This window comes from Carassius gibelio, chromosome A13 (genome assembly GCF_023724105.1).
Source record: "Carassius gibelio isolate Cgi1373 ecotype wild population from Czech Republic chromosome A13, carGib1.2-hapl.c, whole genome shotgun sequence".
NCBI lineage: Eukaryota > Metazoa > Chordata > Actinopteri > Cypriniformes > Cyprinidae > Carassius > Carassius gibelio.
This window is the reverse complement of record NC_068383.1, coordinates 18,573,680-18,592,030: the sequence shown is the minus strand read 5'-3', so window position 1 is coordinate 18,592,030 and position 18,351 is coordinate 18,573,680. Positions and strand designations below refer to the sequence as shown.

Here is an 18,351-nt window from a genome sequence, read left to right as displayed (position 1 = left end):
TTTAAATTTTATCAATAAATGCTTTGAGTTAGGAGTTGTTCAAGACTATTTAAAACATGCCTCGGTACAACCCAGACTTAAGAGGCTTAATTTAGACTCCTCTGATGCATCAAATTTTAGACCTATTTCCAATCTTCCATTTTTAGCAAAAAATTATAGAGAAAGTGTTTTTTCATCCACTACAAAGTTTCTTGGTTGATTACAAAAAATGTTGTGCATTCCAATCAGGCTTTAGAAAAGTTCACTCCACTGAGACGGCTCTTTTAAAAGTGTTCAATGATATACTTTTAGCAACTGACTCTGGAGATTCTGTAGCTCTGGTGCTTTTAGACTTGAGCACTGCTTTCGATACTGTAGATCACAATTTTCTTCTGGCCAATTTAGAACAGGCAGTGGGCATTAGAGGTTCAGCTTTAAATTGGTTCCAGTCTTATCTTACAAACATAAGTTTCTCAGCCTTTGACCTGTGGGGTCCCTCAAGGCTCGACTCTAGCTACCATGTTATTTTCCTTGTATATGCTTCTCCTCAGTTCTATCTTTGAGAAGTATCGTATAAGCTCATTGTTACGCAGATGACACAGAAAGACAGTATATATTCCTGTATATATTGTGGTGTTTACCTCTTTGGATACGGTATACCAAATCTAAATCTTGGTGTTCTGGGACCTTGTATAAAGCCATACGTGAAAACTGGGTGTGGCGTTGGAAACCGCCTTAAACCCCGATAAACAAGTCAATCAAGTTGTGAAGTCAAGCTTTTATCAGTTGCGAACCCTGTTAAAAATGAAGTCCTTTCTTTCTTTTACTAATTTTTAAAGAGTAATCCATGCTTTTATCACCACAAGGCTTGATTATTGTAACTTTCTTTATTTGGGGATCAGACAGTCCTCCTTAAACCGCCTTCAGATGGTTCAAAATGCGGCTGCCAGAGTCCTGACGGGAATTCTAAAGCTTGAGCATATCACTCCTGTCCTGCAGTCTTTACATTGGTTACCTGTGCGCTACAGGATTCATTTTAAAGTGCTCTTATCCGTTTTTAAGTCTTTAGATAGTTGAGCACCTTCTTACCTCTTGGACCTGTTGATAGTCCACCAACCTGCAAGAGATCTCAGGTTTTCCAACTTAAGGTTGTTAGTGGTTCCTAGAACCAGACTCAAGTCTAGGAGTGATTGAGCATTCACCGTAGTTGCTCCGAGACTTTGGAATAGTCTTCCTACAGAAATCAGAACTGCCCCTACACTGTCCATTTTTAAATCCAGGTTAAAAACATCTTTATTTGATTTGACTTATTATTCATGATTTGCATTGCTCTGCCCTGTGTGTTACAGTTTTATTTGTTATCCTTGTCTTTGTTTTTAATTCTGTGTGCGGTTGGTTACTTTGTACGGCACACTGGTCAACAGTAGTTGTGTTTAGTTAAATAAGTAGTGCTTTATAAATAAATTGAAATTGAAATTGAAATAAAAGCCAGCACAAGCTAATAACACTGTAATTTCTGAGGTCAGTGACATTAAATCTGCATAATGAAGCCAGGTTCTTGGCACTAGAATTCTAAATTGACAAATAACTTAAATAGTTTTAAAGAAAGATCTTGTGTTTTTTTTTTTTTTTCAAAACATACCAACAATACTTGTCTTAACCCTTTCCCTCAGAAATTGTCAACAAGCAATGTTTGTAAGGGAAAGGGCACACCCTACTGCTTCCTGATCACAGGGAACACAATCTCTTTTGAGGAAGCCATGTTTTCTCAGGATGGCCACAGCATATTCACACATCCTTTTAATATAAGGGTTAACGCTTACTCCTCCTTCACAAGATATGCCAGGACATCCTGATAGTATTTTCAGCATGACAAGATAAAAAAATCCTGTCAGATGATCTATGATAATGACCCATACAATTTCAAAGATCACAGTTTGAACTACAGATAGATCATTTTGAGCAGGTTGAACAGATCAAGAACTGTGCTTGCACACTGCTGGCAAGCTTTCATTTCTTTTGGGCTGGTAAAATCTGTAAATTATGTCCATAATACTGCCTTATCTGTAGATTTATTGTACATATTGTAGACCTTGTATACTCTTACTGCTTATTGCACTTCTGGTTAGATGCTAACTGCTAACCTTGCATGTGCAATGACAATAAAGTTGAATCCAATCTAGATTAATGTATTATTATGTCAGTTCATAATACATTCATGTTAGTTTACACAGTTTGAAATGTTTCAATATATTGGTGGATGTCGAAATTAACATTAGCCATGTTTAATAAAATCTATAAAGGTAGTGTTCATTGTGAGCCCATGATATTACATGCAATAACAAACTGAGCCATACTGTAGTGTTTCAGATTTTATAATTGCTTTGGGTCTGAAGGCCAATAGTTCGTTCCGCCAGAACCAGAGGGGGCGGTCGAGAGCTTGTTTCGTCACCGCATTGTTTTTTTGTGCTCATGCGCTCCAACAATAGTTGGCGCCCGATGATCCGCGGTGCCGTCCCGCTACGTGGGTACGTACAGAGAGAGAGAGAGCGAGCCGCAACCAGGCAGTAACTTACAGACGCAACACAACGAAGATCTTCAGGCCGCAGACTACGCCGTGCATTTCGCGAAAGAGCCATTAAAGGGCCAAGAGGTCGGAAATGTTTAAAAAAATACGTTAATATTTGAACGCCTAATGTGTATGTGCGTCAGGGTTTTTAGATGACCGTTGCTAGTTAAATTAGCTGGCTAACTAGCGTGCTATATTTGATACAAGGTTGTTATTACATTGAAGTTATGTAATTTGGTTGTGGCGTATGCTGTATATTGATTCATGTTATGTGCTCGCGACGATCAGAGTTATTGTTCGGGTGTGTTGTGTAGCAATGGCGGCGGGGGCAGCTAACGCTAGTGTTCCGCTAGCACGAAGCTTAGCAGGAAGACAGGCCATGTTTGTTTCGTGTAGCTAAAAACGGGCTAGGATTATAGCATAAGCACAGCTCATCGCAGCGCCGTGCAGATTATTAGGACGATTTCAGAATAACATATAGCCACATAAGACGCTGATAGCATGTTATTTAGCTTTTAATTCGACGCCACGAAACAACAATTCGCGTTATGTAAGAAAGGGCCGCCTTTCCCGGGCTTTCGCGAAGAGCGTACATCTGTGATTAGCCTTTAACTTGAGCAGTTCGCCTTGTGTATGTCTTGATATCTTGACTTTTAAGAGATATGACAACACCGCTTCCCAGCGAGCAATACAACTAGTAAACTAACGTGACCCACTTTATTTGCGTTCGCTCGCGTCGTGTGTTGTCTCTTCGTGCTTTATGAAGGGCGGAAGCTAGTCGCGGCGGCCATCTTACAGCTAGTTAGCTGTTTCCAGTCTCTGGCGAACAAGATGCCTTCCTTGTGTTTCCTCGAAGCTGCAGAATCTGTGTCTGCGTGACTTGAACTCGACTAAGACGTGAATGTATGACTGAGAAATGACGATTAAATTTAAGAACTCAAGGCGGCCTGTCAGCTTTCCAATTCAGTATTATTTTATGTTCTAGCTGTAGTGCTAGTTAGCCAGCAAGTTAGCTGATAATACATGCTCAAGGAAGCTAACTAGCAGCTATTTAGCCAGCTATCCTAGCCAGCAGTGTCAAACCAGCTGTATGGAGGTTATGTGAAAGTGGTAAACATGAGTTTTAGTTGATTCTAAGTTGATGGCATGTTTAAAGGGTTTCATTGTTGATCACTTTGTTTGAGAAATGTAAATGTCTACTCAGTAGATTCATATATATATATATATATATTTATATACCTAGCCTGTCAAGTTAGCCAAATATAAACTCTCTATATGCTAACCTTAGCCAATTTGTAGCCAGTGGTATTTCTGCTAACTAGCTTTATGTTTGTTTATAGAGATGCCTAATTTTTGGTTTACAGTTTTTAACCATAAAATCTATAGCAAGTAGTGGTGTAGCGTTACATAGCCCAGGTTCCAGTTCTGTTGGTCTACAGCCCACTTTATTACCTTAAAAGGATATTGATTGTTGTATTTATGTAAAGAGAGAGGGTAATATGTGCACATCCAAAAACTTTAGGCAGGTGCTCAATCACATAGAGCACTTCACTGTCAATAAACTAAATTTGGCACACTGCCACTACTGCTCTCCAAGTCAGAGTTTATTAAAATCACAACGTTTTGACCATAAAGTGTTCCTTAGGCAAACAAGTGATCAGAAGAGTACATGTATATATTTTGAAGAGTATATAGTATATTATTTGCCAATTGTTCATTAAGTTGAAGCTGTGTGGCAGAAATTTATATAATTATTTAAGACTACAACTTGTTTTCCGCATTTTTTTTTTTTCAGGCAGTAAATTCAATATAAAAGTTAAATGTTTGCTGTCTTCCAACAGGGCGGACTGATCAACCCTTCAAGTTGCTGGAAAGCGGGGCTTGTTGAACAACGCTAAGTTTCACTTAACCGGGAAGACGGAAGTCGTCAGGCTGGAGTGCGTCCTGATGGCCGAGTCAGAGACTGACTGTGACACACCAGGTCTCGATACATTGGGATCTGAGTGTGTCATTGCCCATACGCAAGTCGTTGACTTGCATTATGGAGCGGAAACTGAGATTATGACTCAGGAGGATAAAAGACTTGACCTAGAGGCTATACATGGTGATTTAGGGGCAGTGACCTGTGTGGATGTGGTAACAGAGACGGACCATGACTACATTAAATCTGAAATACACCACGATCATCATCAGTACTTCAGCAGCGCAGAAATCAAAGGCAATGAGCATTTGCTCGGTGAGGTGCTGTTGAAGACGGAGATAGATGGTGGAGAACACATCATAAAGGTGGAGTCAGACCACGGAGGGGAGCTTACAGTGGAGTCAGAGAATGGAGTTCTCATCCATGAAGCCCATGGCCTGCAATGCAGTGAGTGTGGGGAGATTTTTGGCTGCATGTCTGATCTGCATGAACACTTTGAAATCCACAAAGCCACTCACCCCTACATTTGCGTCCACTGTGGTGAGAGCTTCGCTGTTGAAGCCAGCCTAAGAAGTCACATGAGGATTCACATGAAAGAGATAAGTTATAACACTGGTCTTGAGATGGTTGGTGCATTCAACTTGAAACCCCACCAGATGATGCACTCTCCTGAAAAGCCACACAGATGCTCGGAGTGTGGCAAAAGCTTCGCTGCGGCCATCACTCTCCGGGAACACATGAAAATGCATTCGGATGACAAACCCTACAAATGCACCCAATGCCGAAAAAGCTTTGTGCGCAGACGCCATTTGAAAAAACATCAAGAGCTGCATGCCCACGACAAGCCGTTCACCTGTCTTCAGTGTGGGAAAGGCTTTACGACGGCTTCTAATCTCAAGCAGCACCAGAAGACTCATGCTGGTGAGAAGCCACACATATGCACCCAGTGTGGGAAGTGTTTTGTGGCAGCAGCTACGTTGAGAGAGCATCAGAGAATCCACTCAGGGGAGAAGCCCTACAAGTGCACCCAGTGTCGGAAGAGCTTCGTCAGGAAACGCCACCTCAAGAAGCATCAGCTGGTCCATCAGGGTGGGAAGCCCTATCGATGTTCTCAGTGCGACAAGGGTTTCAACCATTCCTCCTCCTTGTCACGACACCACAAGGTCCACCTGGAGGCCAAGATGTTTGCCCAGGCTGATAAGGATTTCCCCTTCGATACGACGGTAAAGAGGGGAATGCACACAGGTGAAAAACCATACAGCTGCAACCATTGTGAAAAGAGCTTCAATCATTCGTCGTCACTATCCAGGCATCAGAGGACTCATTCCGATGGGAAGTCCTACACCTGTGCTCAGTGCGGGAAGAGGTTCAATCATCCCTCCTCTCTCGCACGGCACCAAAGGGTTCATTTGGAGGATAAGTCAACATACAGTGCTATTGCAACAGGAAAGGGATTCCCCCACACTACCATCTTGAAACAGAGAATCCTTCAGAGTGAGAAACCGTATAGGTGCGCTCAGTGTGGAAAGGGTTTCAATCATTCGTCTTCTCTGTCTAGACATCACAGAATTCATATTGATCAGTAAGCCTGTTTTCTCTCCCACAAGTGGTGCACTACCATTCATTCCATGATTCAGGACAGCTTGTAATGTTAGAGGGTTTGGCAAAAGATGCAAGAAAATCCAGAAAGTCTTGAGTGGATGTGCTCTGAGCGAACTTGTCAAGTCAATTCCTTTGGCTTTTTAAGAGCAATGAATTTCAATTTGGTATGATTGACACTGAAATCCCCTGTGTGATGTTCACATGACTAGATGCGTACATTAATTCTGGAACGTGGTGTATGATTAAAACCATAGACAAAACTTCCTTCACCACTGACTTGTACTCTAAGCTTGAAGTTTATTGAAACCTGGCACAAGTCGGTTTTGAAAGGTAGATGATTTCTGCAAATAGGCCCAATAGACAACTATTCACTCCCCTACTTTGTATCTTTTCCCAATCTCTGTATCATTAATGGGTTGAGAAACTGATATCATGTGTAAATATATGTTGATTTTCTTTTATATAGCTGTATAGTTGAGTAGTGTGCTGTTCTTTTCTGAAAAAAAAAAAATAAATTGAGAGCTTGTCTCATGTATGGTCCAGTTAGTCTTATCCATCTCTTGTAGGTGAAGTGGTATGGTGCTTTCAGGGGATGAGACCAGTTTTGAACAAGTTGTCATATAGAAAGGCTATATTAATTATAAACCATTTATGCTACAAACCAACAGAATTTGCAACATAAAACGGCATATTATTAACTTGACCGACCGCTGGAAGTTCACTCGAGAGCAGCACAAAAGTGAGGGGCAAGAAAAGTCATCTTTCATGTTGTCAGTTTCAGCTCCTCTGAATTGTACTGCTGATTTTGTTAAAACAAGTGGACTTGGTACAGCCTAAGTATTCCCCTAAATGTCTTCAGTGCTTCTCCCTGCTACCCACCAATGTTACCAATGACTGACTGCGCGCGCATTGAAGATTTGCTCAAGTCAGACAGCACTGTATAGCATTTAGTTGTATTCTGGGTACATTTAGCAGAGTATCAACATTTAATAATAATAATAATAATAATAGATTGTGTATACTTTAATGCAAATGCAAAATATAGCTTGCTTTTCTTTTTTTTTTAAGTTTGTTTGATTTTTGTTTCCCTCCCCCCTTAATTCCATGGGTTTGTGCTTTCTATTTACAGTTCTGTGTATGGAGAATATCTTTTTACAAACGGATGTATTTTTTTAATAAGGTTTGGGTAAATGAAAGGTAAATGAATGGAATACTGTTTTTATGGGAGTGAACGTTGTATCGGAACTATTCTTTCTTTTCCATTGAAAAACAATTGTGCTTCATCACTTAGCATAGGTTTATTCATTGTGTTAGTTAGGTGCCTTATTGCATGCCATGTAGAAATATATGCTGAGCTGTAATAGAAAAAAAAAGGTTTTGGCTCCTGCTCCCTTGTTTATTTACATACTAATCAATGTTTTAATTTGATTTTTTTTTTTGCTTCTCTGTATGTGAATGTTTACACTGTTACTTCTATCTTTTATTTTACTTGTCTGTCAACAAGCCTCTTTGTAGAATAGAGGCTAAAGAAAGTTACAATTTCATTGATCCATATGTTGAATGCCCTCTATAGTAGTCAATTCTTGTCCTAACTGTCCCCATCTTTGAGTGGCTCACATATATGGATAAATAAAAGTTGTTGACTATCAACAGTGTTTTTTCAAGTGTTTTTATAGAACCTGTCTGCTTTCATCAAGGTTTGCTTTATGTAGTGTATTAACATTATTTAAAGGGTATTGGGTCCTGTCATTAAGGAGGATACATTATTGGTGACTCAATATTTTACGTTTAATTTGTAGGATTGTTGTTAAAATCTGAAGGTCAGATCATACTAAAAGAGTCCTTGTTGGTAAGGTTATCCTTGTAGCAAAGTAAACAGGAAATACAAGTTTGTGGCTGAAGTGACCTTGTGTTAGATGTGTGTGCGATGCCATCTGCTGGTGTGTTCATCATTCTTCTGTGTGCCTTGCTTTTAGGTTTAAACCGGTTTTTTTTTTCTGGTGATTGAGATTACATGTATAGATATTTTCTGAACCGGTATAGTGAATTAGCTTTTTACATTAAGTCTTGTAGATTTTTTTTTCAAAGTCCTGAGCAGTCAGTAAACACGTTTCCTATGTTGTTGGTGATCATGTTTACTGGAGATGTCAAGTTTCAGCAATTCATGATCGAAGTCTTTTTAATTGTTTTGGAAATGAATTACTTATTCAAGATTACTTTTATGTATTTTCAGCTGAAAATCCTCATTGTTTAAAACCATGTAAATGTTTGTCTTAGTATTGTTAATTTTTGCGAGTGTGGAAGTTTTTTTTATTTTTATTTTTTACTGAAGATTACTGAGAATCTGCACTAACGCATGGGAAGAAACCTCAGCTATATACCACCCAGTATTCTTTCCTCCATTTAAACTCTGATTTCAGTTTTGATGTTTTAAAACACTTACAGTGTTTTCCCAGTTCTGTCTTTTTTGGTGAGTCCTTGATCTGTCAAGGTAAGCAATATTGTTGCCATCTAAGTATGTTGTGTAATGTGCTGCTTTATAAATTAGTGTATGTATTCATTTTCAGATGCTACATCAAGCACATTGAAAATACTTTCTACAATGTGAAGTATTTTTGATCATCAGTGGAAAACATACTTTGGATCTGGATGCTTGAGTTCTTTACATAACCTACAAAAACTATTTCTTGTGGATGTTGGTCTCTCAACTTTACAGCTTCAAATGAATAATCTAACCGAGCTGCAGGAGCTTAGAGTCGGGACAAATAACATCCGGTCTATGTCTCTGCCTCCATTCATGGGCACCTTTGAAGACTTCAGTTTACTTGATCTACAAGCCAATAACTCATTGTTCCGAGAGATCGACAGAAACATGACTTTGATTCTCTCTTTGAATCCGTTATGCATTGAACCCGGAGCTTTTGTTTCTTCTGCTGCTCAGAAAGCTGGTCTAAAATCTCTCTATGGTCTTAATGTGAAAAGGCTAATGTTTGGAAAGTACAGATGTGACTACAAGATTATGTCATCAGATGCAAGCTATTTAGATGGTCTTTGCTTTATTAATGTTCATGAGGTATATTGTTACATGAAAGAAAGGCATGATGTGCAGTTAATATATTTCACTGTATGATAAACGCCATAGTTGTAGCTGTGAAGGGTGGGATAATTGGTGAAATAGTGAATGTGCCATTTCATGAAATCAAGGAGCTTTATTTGATTTCCAATCAATTGGATAATGTGCCAGTTAAGCAACTTTCACATCTCCATACTTTAGAACAACTAGTATTTACAGACAGGGTTACAACCCAAATTTCAGACTTCATAGACATGCCTAAGCTTCAGTACGTGGATCTGAGTTCAAACCAATTTACATCAACATCATGCTGCACATTTTTTTTCTGGGACCCCTGAATTGAGTTAATTAAATTTCAGTCTAAATCTACAAATTGGTCTTTCTGTAGGACCAATTGATGGACTTGATTCCCTTGAGATTATAGATTTCCATCATACAAGGGTTGTAGGTATGGGATACCTCTCACTTTTAAGGTATTTGGATGTTTCTTATTCAAGTATTAACTTTGTTAACATATGTTTCTTTTACGGTCTGAGTAATCTTAAAATGGCCGGCAATACTTTTCAGGCTGATGTAGCAAGATATTTATTTAATAATCTTACTTTTCTGGAGCACCTTGATCCATCATCATCATTCTGGAAGATGTGGAAGAGAGAAAGACTAAGAAAGTGTTTGGACTTCATAAGCATCTGAAAAAGAACACATATCAAAATGGAGCAGAGACCCTTTGAGTAAAATGAGATTCTGGATACGCCTCAGGAAAGCTATTATTGCCACAAACCAATAATATACTGTATATGTTTTAAATAGATAAACTTGAGCCTCATTTTCAACCACAGTTTTAAAGAAGAATTATTACATTTTATGTTGCGTTAAACCATTTTCCCATGTCTGAGCTTCTTTTAAAAACTACAAATAAAGAACTTTCAGTACATCATGGAAATGCACGTTGGAAATTAATAACTTCCCTTTTTGAAACAAAACTAGAAGTGAGAGATGTTTGCAAACATGCAATACTAAGACAACAGAGAATAATCAGATTTATGTCAAATGTGATATCAATTGAAAGGGCTTCACACTCACTGATGTGGGAATTTAATTAATATTCAAGATCTAATGATAGAAAACGTCTTAGTTTGCTGTAGGATCTAGAATCTCCTGTCTAACAGTTTGTTCTTTGTCACATCAAGTTTTCCAGATCACACGCAAGTTCATTTCTAACAATGATCGTGACATTTGGGGAACGGATGATTTTCCTATGCATAATCTTGATTCTGGTGAATGCTGGACAAGGACAGGAATGTACCACGGTAAGAACAACCTAGTTCATATTTATATGTTTTATTGTTTATTGTTTTATTGTTTATACATTTATATGTTTTAATTACGTTTAGTTTATGTGGGCCCAATAATTAGTTGAGTAGTATTTTGCAGTAGTGTTACTGATATTATTCTAGTGAGCTAAAGTGTTATAAACATGCAGGACTTCAGAACTTTGGTATAGATTTGACTTGTTCTCTTGAAATATTAATTTCTTCAATGTACCAAAAAACGAAATATTGTATTATATTATATATCTATTAGTAAAGTAAAAAGGCCTTGGTCTCTGAACACAAAGTTATAAAAATAAAAGACCAAATGTAAGTTGAAGTAAAAATAAAAAAATGGTAATTTCCTGTGTCTTTCTTTTATTTCTAGATAATAAAGAATAGGGAGTACTCATGTTCTGGGAAGAATTTGACTCAAATTCCCAGCACTCTTCCCTTCACTGTGACTTCTCTGGATTTCAGTTTCAATTTCTTGAGCTCTTTGCATAAGTGTGTATTTCCTGTATTGTTGAATTTAGAAGTCTTGGATCTCACAAGGTAAATAAACAATCATGAATCATTATGTGTTACAATTAAAACATGTTTTACATTTTCTTTTCATTTTGCCTTTCAGATGCCACATCAAGCACATTGAAAATGATACTTTCTACAATGTGAAGAATTTGATTACTTTGATTCTCACAGGAAACCCTATTACATACTTTGGACCTGGATGCTTGGATTCTGTAAATAACCTACAAAAACTATTTCTTGTGGATGTTGGTCTCTCATCTTTACAGCTTCAAATAAATAATCTAACCGAGGTGCGGGAGCTTAGAGTCGGGACAAATAACATCCAGTCTCTGTCTCTGCCTCCATTCATGGGCACCTTTAAAAACTTCAGTTTACTTGATCTACATGCCAATAATATATCCATCATCAAATCTGATGACACTGCTGTGCTGCGAGAGATCGGCAGAAACATGACTTTGATTCTCTCTAGGAATCCATTATTTCACATTGAACCCGGAGCTTTCCAAGGCATTTATCTCAAGGAATTTCACATACAATCTGCATTTGTTTCATTAGATGCACAAAAGGAGTGTTTAGAAGCTCTTGCTGGTCTTAGTGTGGATAAGTTGTTTATTGGTAGTTACAGAATGCAATGGAAAGTCAAGGTGTCAGACGCGAGTTACCTTGATGGTCTTTGCTCAGTTAATTTCAATGAAATATATTTTGTTCTGAAAGAATGCTCTGACTCTGAAATACACTTGTTCCGCTGTATGATCAATGCAACAAAAATCACAGTGAAAAGAGGATATTTCAAAACCATGGACAATACTCAATTTCACCGTCTTAAGGAGCTGTATTTAGGCCACACTTCATTATCTGTTGTACCATATATTTCACACATACCTAGCTTAGAAAAATTAGTGGTGAAGAATAATATACCCATGACCTTTAATGGTATCAAGGATTTGCCTCTTCTTCAGTTTGTAGATTTGAGTGGAAACTTTTTGATTATGAAGGACTGCTGTTCCCAATTTTTTCATAGGACACCAAATATTCGTTACATGAACCTTAGTCAAAACTCGGAGATAGGGATGATTGATAAGCCATTTTCTGGATTAGACTTGCTTGAAGTATTGGACCTCCACCGTACAAAACTAATCCTAGTTTTTTACTTTGGATTTTTACATGGTCTGAAAAATTTAAAGTATCTGGATATTTCTTACACAAGTATTACTTTCACAAGACAAATTTTTTTTCAGAACATGAACAATCTGACTGTGCTTAAAATTGCGGGAAACAGTTTTCGTGGAGATGCATTGACTTATCTCTTACAAAATCTAACAGGCTTGGAGGTTCTTGATATCTCACACTGTGGCATTGAAGAAATCTCCAGAAGAACTTTTACTGGCACACAGAAAATACGGCATTTATGTTTAAGTCGAAACAAGTTAATGATTTTGGATTTTCTGGCCCAACCAGAACTAAATCCCCTTACATCACTTTATGTCGATAAAAACAGCATTGCTAGCATCCCACTTCATGTTCTCCAAAATTTGCCCACAAACCTTTTAGAGTTTGATCTGTCCTTTAACCCCATTGATTGCTCCTGCTCCCAGACAGAATTTATTTCATGGATTATCCAAAATCAGAACACTTTGAAGCAACCGGAAAATATTTTCTGCAAAACCTTTTCACCAAGCTCAGATTTTAGAGCGACAGACTTTGACATTGACAGCTGTGTGCACAAGAAAAGACTCACAATTGTTTTATCCATATGTTTTGTTATAGTAGTAGTTCTTTTATCACTCTTGGTTTACAGGTTTCAGTTTTATCTTCAGTATTGCTGTATTTTACTGAGAGGCTACAGATCACCCGGACAGCAAGAATGTTCCTATGACGCATTTGTGATTTTCTCCAGCTATGATGAAGTCTGGGTCATGAATGAACTGATGGAGAATCTGGAGAACGGTGTTCCACCGATTCAGCTTTGCCTTCATATGCGCGACTTTCAAGCGGGGAAGTCCATCGCCTCCAACATTATCGATGAAGGGATAATGGGCAGTCGAAAAATCATTGTGGTCGTATCCCAACACTTCATTGATAGTGCCTGGTGTCGCTTTGAGTTTGAATTAGCTCAGTCTCGCTTTATGATGGAGCGCAATGCCAACATCATCATCATCATTCTGGAAGATGTGGAAGAGACGAAGACTAAGAAAGTGTTTGGACTTCATAAGCATCTGAAAAAGAACACATATCTAAAATGGAGCAGAGACCCTTTGATGTGAAATCAAATCAAAAATTCAATTTAAACAAATAATGTAAAGTGGACTTATTGCATTGAGCTGTTCTTGGTAAGCACCTCTCTCTTGAAACAAAGGTGAGAAGTGAAAGTTGCATGTACACATGAATAAGTGAGAATACAGTATCAATAAAACTACTGTATATTAAACACTATTGTTTTTTTGTGGTCAAATAAATTATATTCAAACTTCTCATAAAAGTATTACTGGAAACATTGATGTGTGGATTTATTAAGTAGTATTCTATAAATAGCAGTGGAAAAGTTCCTGGTTTAGTGCTTGATGGCTCTGTAGCTGAGTTTTCAACCTTTGGAGTGTAGTTTGCTCTTTTTCACTTGATTATGCATGAGGAGTTTCACAGCTCTCTGTCTCTGAAAATAGATCATACCTCATATGAATTATAAAGATATGAAATAGCTCATATGAAATGTCAAACAATATTTATTCATTTATTATTTTTCCTTTTTTGGCTTTCAGGTGTCATGCACATTATATTGATGATATGATGATACTTAAAGAATAATGGGAGGAATTTACTTTGATTTTCACCTCACCTGTTACATATTTTAGACCTGGATGCTTGAATTCTGTATAAATGAAACCTCCTCTGAGTTGTGCAAAACAGTTTACTTACAAAGCATTAACTTTTTTGAACCTGACATCATTAAAAAAAAGTACAGCTGAAACCGCAGACCTTTACTTCCCCTTATGGTTCACCATCAATGTTTGCAATGTTTACGTTACAAAATTCACACATTGGCTTTTCTCTTTGTTCTGACATCAGCTATCACTTGTGTATTCAGGAGGTGTTACCCTAACCTGGTAAACTGTCTTTTCACACATGCTTCACATTTCTCTATTTAATGGATGTGTCAGTACAGTTTCATTGAAACTGCTACATTTTACCGCTTGTCTTTGGATAATGCCAAGAGAGTTTAAACACGTCTGGAAACAGTACAGCAAACCAAAGCCGTTACAGCACTCTGGAGAAACCCCGGCGGTCTGGAAGATACAGCAGCTCCAGCAGTCAGAACAGCTAGAGAAGTGCTGTGTGATTTCTGTCAGGCTAAGAAGAACAAGGCAGCGAAGTCGTGTCTTATGTGCTTAACCTCATTTTGTGAGACACAACTCCAGGCTCATTATGAGTATCCAGCTCTCATGAAATACAACTGTATATCATGGAGAAACACGAAAAACATGATATTGTTTCAGCAGCTGCTGAAAGGACAGAAAAACAGGTGAGCTTATCAGCCAAGAGAAAATTCAAACTCAGTGCAACTAAATCATGATCTAAATCAACCGATCAATGTCTCAACAATGTGAATTTATTTTTTCAACAGAAACAGCTTGGGGCTAAACTTGCGGCATCACAGCAGAAAACTGAGGAAAGAATAAAGAAATGGCAAGATCTCAGGCAGGCAGTGGCCTCCCTAAATGTGAGGATTTTAGAATTTTCTGTTCATATCTGTTACTTAATTGCTCACGTTTAATAAACTGATGCTACACTAAGGTTTATTTGTTGTAATAAATTAATGCATTAGGTCAGGGTCAGTGGGGTATGTGAGGAAATGCAGGGACTCTTAATTAATTAATGAACAGCTAATAATGAATTAAATCATAAAAATTTAATTTGAATATAAAAACAACCAAAATAGAAAATGTACTTAAAAAAAAAAAAGAAAAGTAAGAACTATTCGATTTGTTTACCTGCATGTCTTTTGACTTTTAACTGACCGAGAACTGTGAACAAATGTGTTGACGCAACTGTGTTGTTCAATTATTGAAACACTACCTCATAATCTCAGGTGATTCCTCAACTAACATTTTTGGTCAAAGGGGTTCTGTTTAAAACAACAACAACAACAAAAACAACAAAAACAAAAACAAAAACAAAAACAAAAACAAAAACAAAAACAAAAAAACCTTTGGGAATCCCTGCACCAGCCCTTAACCTTTAAACATCAACTATCATGAATAAACATGAATTAAACACGAAAAGGTTTATTAATTAAATTAATGTTGAATACTGTAAAATTAAGTCAAGTCATGAGATTTAAAAAAAGGCTCTTTAGATAATTAAATGTTTTTAAGAACTGTCCACGAAAAGGTTCTTTAGGGAATCCCAAAAGGTTCTTGGCTATGGCATCACTACACGTGTTAAATTAGCTCACTGTGCTGTTTCTTGCTTACCAGTTTATTAAATGTTAGAATGGTGCATTGGATCTGTTCCATCTCTTAAATGTGAGGTAGCATTTGACTGGTAAAAGAAAAATGTGAATAATAGTCCCTATCTCATCCATGCTAATTTTCTCATTGCAGCATTCATCTCAGAATGTACTGGATGAAAATGAGTGTATTTCCTCTGAACTGCTGAAGGCACTGGAGAGGAGTCATGGAGAAGTGAAGGAGATGATCCGAGCCCAGGCAGCTCTTCTGCTGACACGTGCCGAAGGACACCTGGCCAGGCTGGAGGAGGACATTACATTACTGAGAAAGAAACACAATGACCTGGAGCAGCTGTCCCAATCCGACGATCATATCCATTTCTTACAGGTATTGTTAAAAAAGCGATGTGGCCCAAAAAGCATTTGCATTTTCACTAAACAGTTTCCTACAGATAAAATAACATATCTGCTTATTCTCCTCTAGAGCTGGCAGTCTCTTTCTGCTCCTTCTGGATATGAAGACTTGTCCAAGGTGACATTAGCCCCTCATCACACTTTTGACAATGCAAAGAAAGCCATCTTGAAAGTGCAATTAGAAGACATAAGCAAAGAAGAACTGGACAAAATCTCTTCTGCAGGTGCTCAAAACTCTATTACAATTACATAAATAAAAATAATAATAATGCGAAATATTACTAGAATTTAATAGGACTTAATAGGACTGTTTTCTATTTTATTATATTTTAAAATTACATTTTGTCCTGTGATGCCAAAGCTGAATTTGTTTGAGTATCAGTCTTCAGATCTTTTAGAAATCATTCTAATATGCTGATTTGCTGTTCAAAACCATTTCTTATTATTATCACTGTTGAAAACTATTAATTATTAACAGTTCATATTTTGTGGAAACAATTATACACTTTTTTAATTATTTGATTATTAGAACAATAAGAAGTTCAAAAGGACTGCATTTGTTTGAAATAAAAATCTTTTGTAACATTATAAATGTCTTTACTGTCTTTTTTGATCAATATCATGTATCATTGCCCAATAAAAGTGTTAATTTATTTTTTAAATAAACCTTACGGACCCCAAACTCTTGAACGGTTGTGTATATTTTGTGTAATATGTTTACACATACATCTTCTTCATCTGTAGTGAAGGAGGTTAAAATTCTCCAGACTCTGGATCCTGCAAAAAGGGAGGAGTTCTTAGAATGTAAGTTTAAATCAATATAATCAACAGTGAGACAGTCATGTTATAAATGTATATATATTTAATGTTGATTAATTTAACAACACCACTTTTCAATCTAGATTCCTGTCAGCTCTCAATGGATCTTTCAACAGCCCACCCAAACCTGCACCTGTCAGACAGAAACACAGTGGTGCGGATGAACAACGAGGCAAAGTCGTACCCGGAGCATCCCAATCGCTTCGAATACTGGCAGCAGGTGTTGTGTAAAGAGGGGCTGGCCGGCGGTCGCTACTACTGGGAAGAGGACTGGAGTGGCACAGAAACTGACATCGCTGTGACTTACAGGGGGATTCAGAGGAAAGGAAACGACCACGCTGGCAGCTTTGGGGGGAATGACATGTCTTGGAGTTTGTACTGCTCTGAATCCAAGTACTCTTTCGTACATAACAGCAAAAGAACAACTATTCCTGTCCCGTTCTTCCAGGATAGGGGTGTATGTAGATCACGAGGCTGGAACAGTGGCATTTTACAGTGTGTCTGACACAATGAAGCTCTTGCACAAGGTTCAAGCTAAATTTATTGAGCCCCTTTACCCTTGCTTTGGAGTCTGGGGATACGGGACTACTGTAAATATAAAGTACTGCTTTGAGCAGAATGTGGTTCTTCCATATTTATTTTTTCTTAGTTATAATTTTAGTAAATTCAGTGGGAACAGGAATTACTTTCCTTCCCTCTTTGGGCATCTAAAATATGAACCACAGACACTCAATCTGATGTATAGGCCTATATCATTTAACCATCAATGTTTCTCTATCATCAGTGGGTGATCTTAAAAATAGTAAAAACCAGATTTTTTTTCACCTCATTGATTTTATTTACTTGGTTTAAAGTACTCTATAGACCAACACTGGCCCCCATCGGAAACACCGACACTGGGTATATTTTTTATGCTATTTTACACAATAAAATAAGAATCAAAATACATTACTCTTTTTAACGGCCTTCTTTTTTATTCAAAAGACATCCACTAGACGGAGCCATTACAATTTTATTGAAGGTAAGAGATTTGTAATAATTTTTTTTTCTTAATAAAACCGAGGTAAGCAACTCTTGTGTATTGTGGTTTATTTGGCATTAACCCATCTTAAAATGTTTAACCGATATGACTAAGTCATCATGTCAGGCTTAAGAAATTTGCTTAAATGAGACAAACTTTTCACAATCAGTATCTACATTCACTGACTCATACATCACTCCTTCTTTTGACCATGTGCTCTTATCCATGAATATTATTTTCTTCAATTGCACATATAGCTGGTTACGTCAGAACATCAAAAGAACAAAGAAAGATGAAACACGCAGCAGTGTAAACACTGATTAGGATTGCTAGTATGCAGCAGTGGATTGAGGTACTGTCTCTGCATAGTACAGCTGTGAAATCGTGTATCGTGAAATAGAAACTGACCATACTTAGTTGAGGTTTGTTTTTATAGACTGTTGTGTGGGCAGATTATGTTTTGGTAACAGCTATTCTGAAAATCTGACCAACCTTGCAGTAGGATGATAGCTGTGATGCTTGTCTGATAAAAAAAAAAAAAAAGCTTTTTAGACAAGATGAGTAATGCATTGAACATATCAACATAAGTAGCACATCTAATCAGAGGGGAACTCCTATCAGAATGCATTAAAACTCTAATATAAGTATTACATCATGCACAGCATATC

General features: G+C 37.5%; 1 protein-coding gene and 2 pseudogenes across 1 annotated transcript; all 3 read left to right on the top strand.

Annotated features, from left to right (window-relative positions):
- Nucleotides 1-4,495: 4,495 nt before the first annotated feature.
- Nucleotides 4,496-9,837, top strand: LOC128026609 (uncharacterized; annotated as a pseudogene).
- A 482-nt stretch (nucleotides 9,838-10,319) lies between these two features.
- Nucleotides 10,320-13,469, top strand: LOC128026398 (toll-like receptor 4). Its single transcript, XM_052613487.1, has 3 exons — nucleotides 10,320-10,454; nucleotides 10,843-11,009; nucleotides 11,086-13,469. The coding sequence occupies exons 1-3, from the start codon at nucleotides 10,368-10,370 to the stop codon at nucleotides 13,247-13,249; spliced, it is 2,418 nt and encodes an 805-aa protein (XP_052469447.1). The 5' UTR covers nucleotides 10,320-10,367; the 3' UTR covers nucleotides 13,250-13,469.
- A 749-nt stretch (nucleotides 13,470-14,218) lies between these two features.
- On the top strand, nucleotides 14,219-17,682 carry LOC128026399 (tripartite motif-containing protein 16-like protein; annotated as a pseudogene).
- Nucleotides 17,683-18,351: the final 669 nt, after the last annotated feature.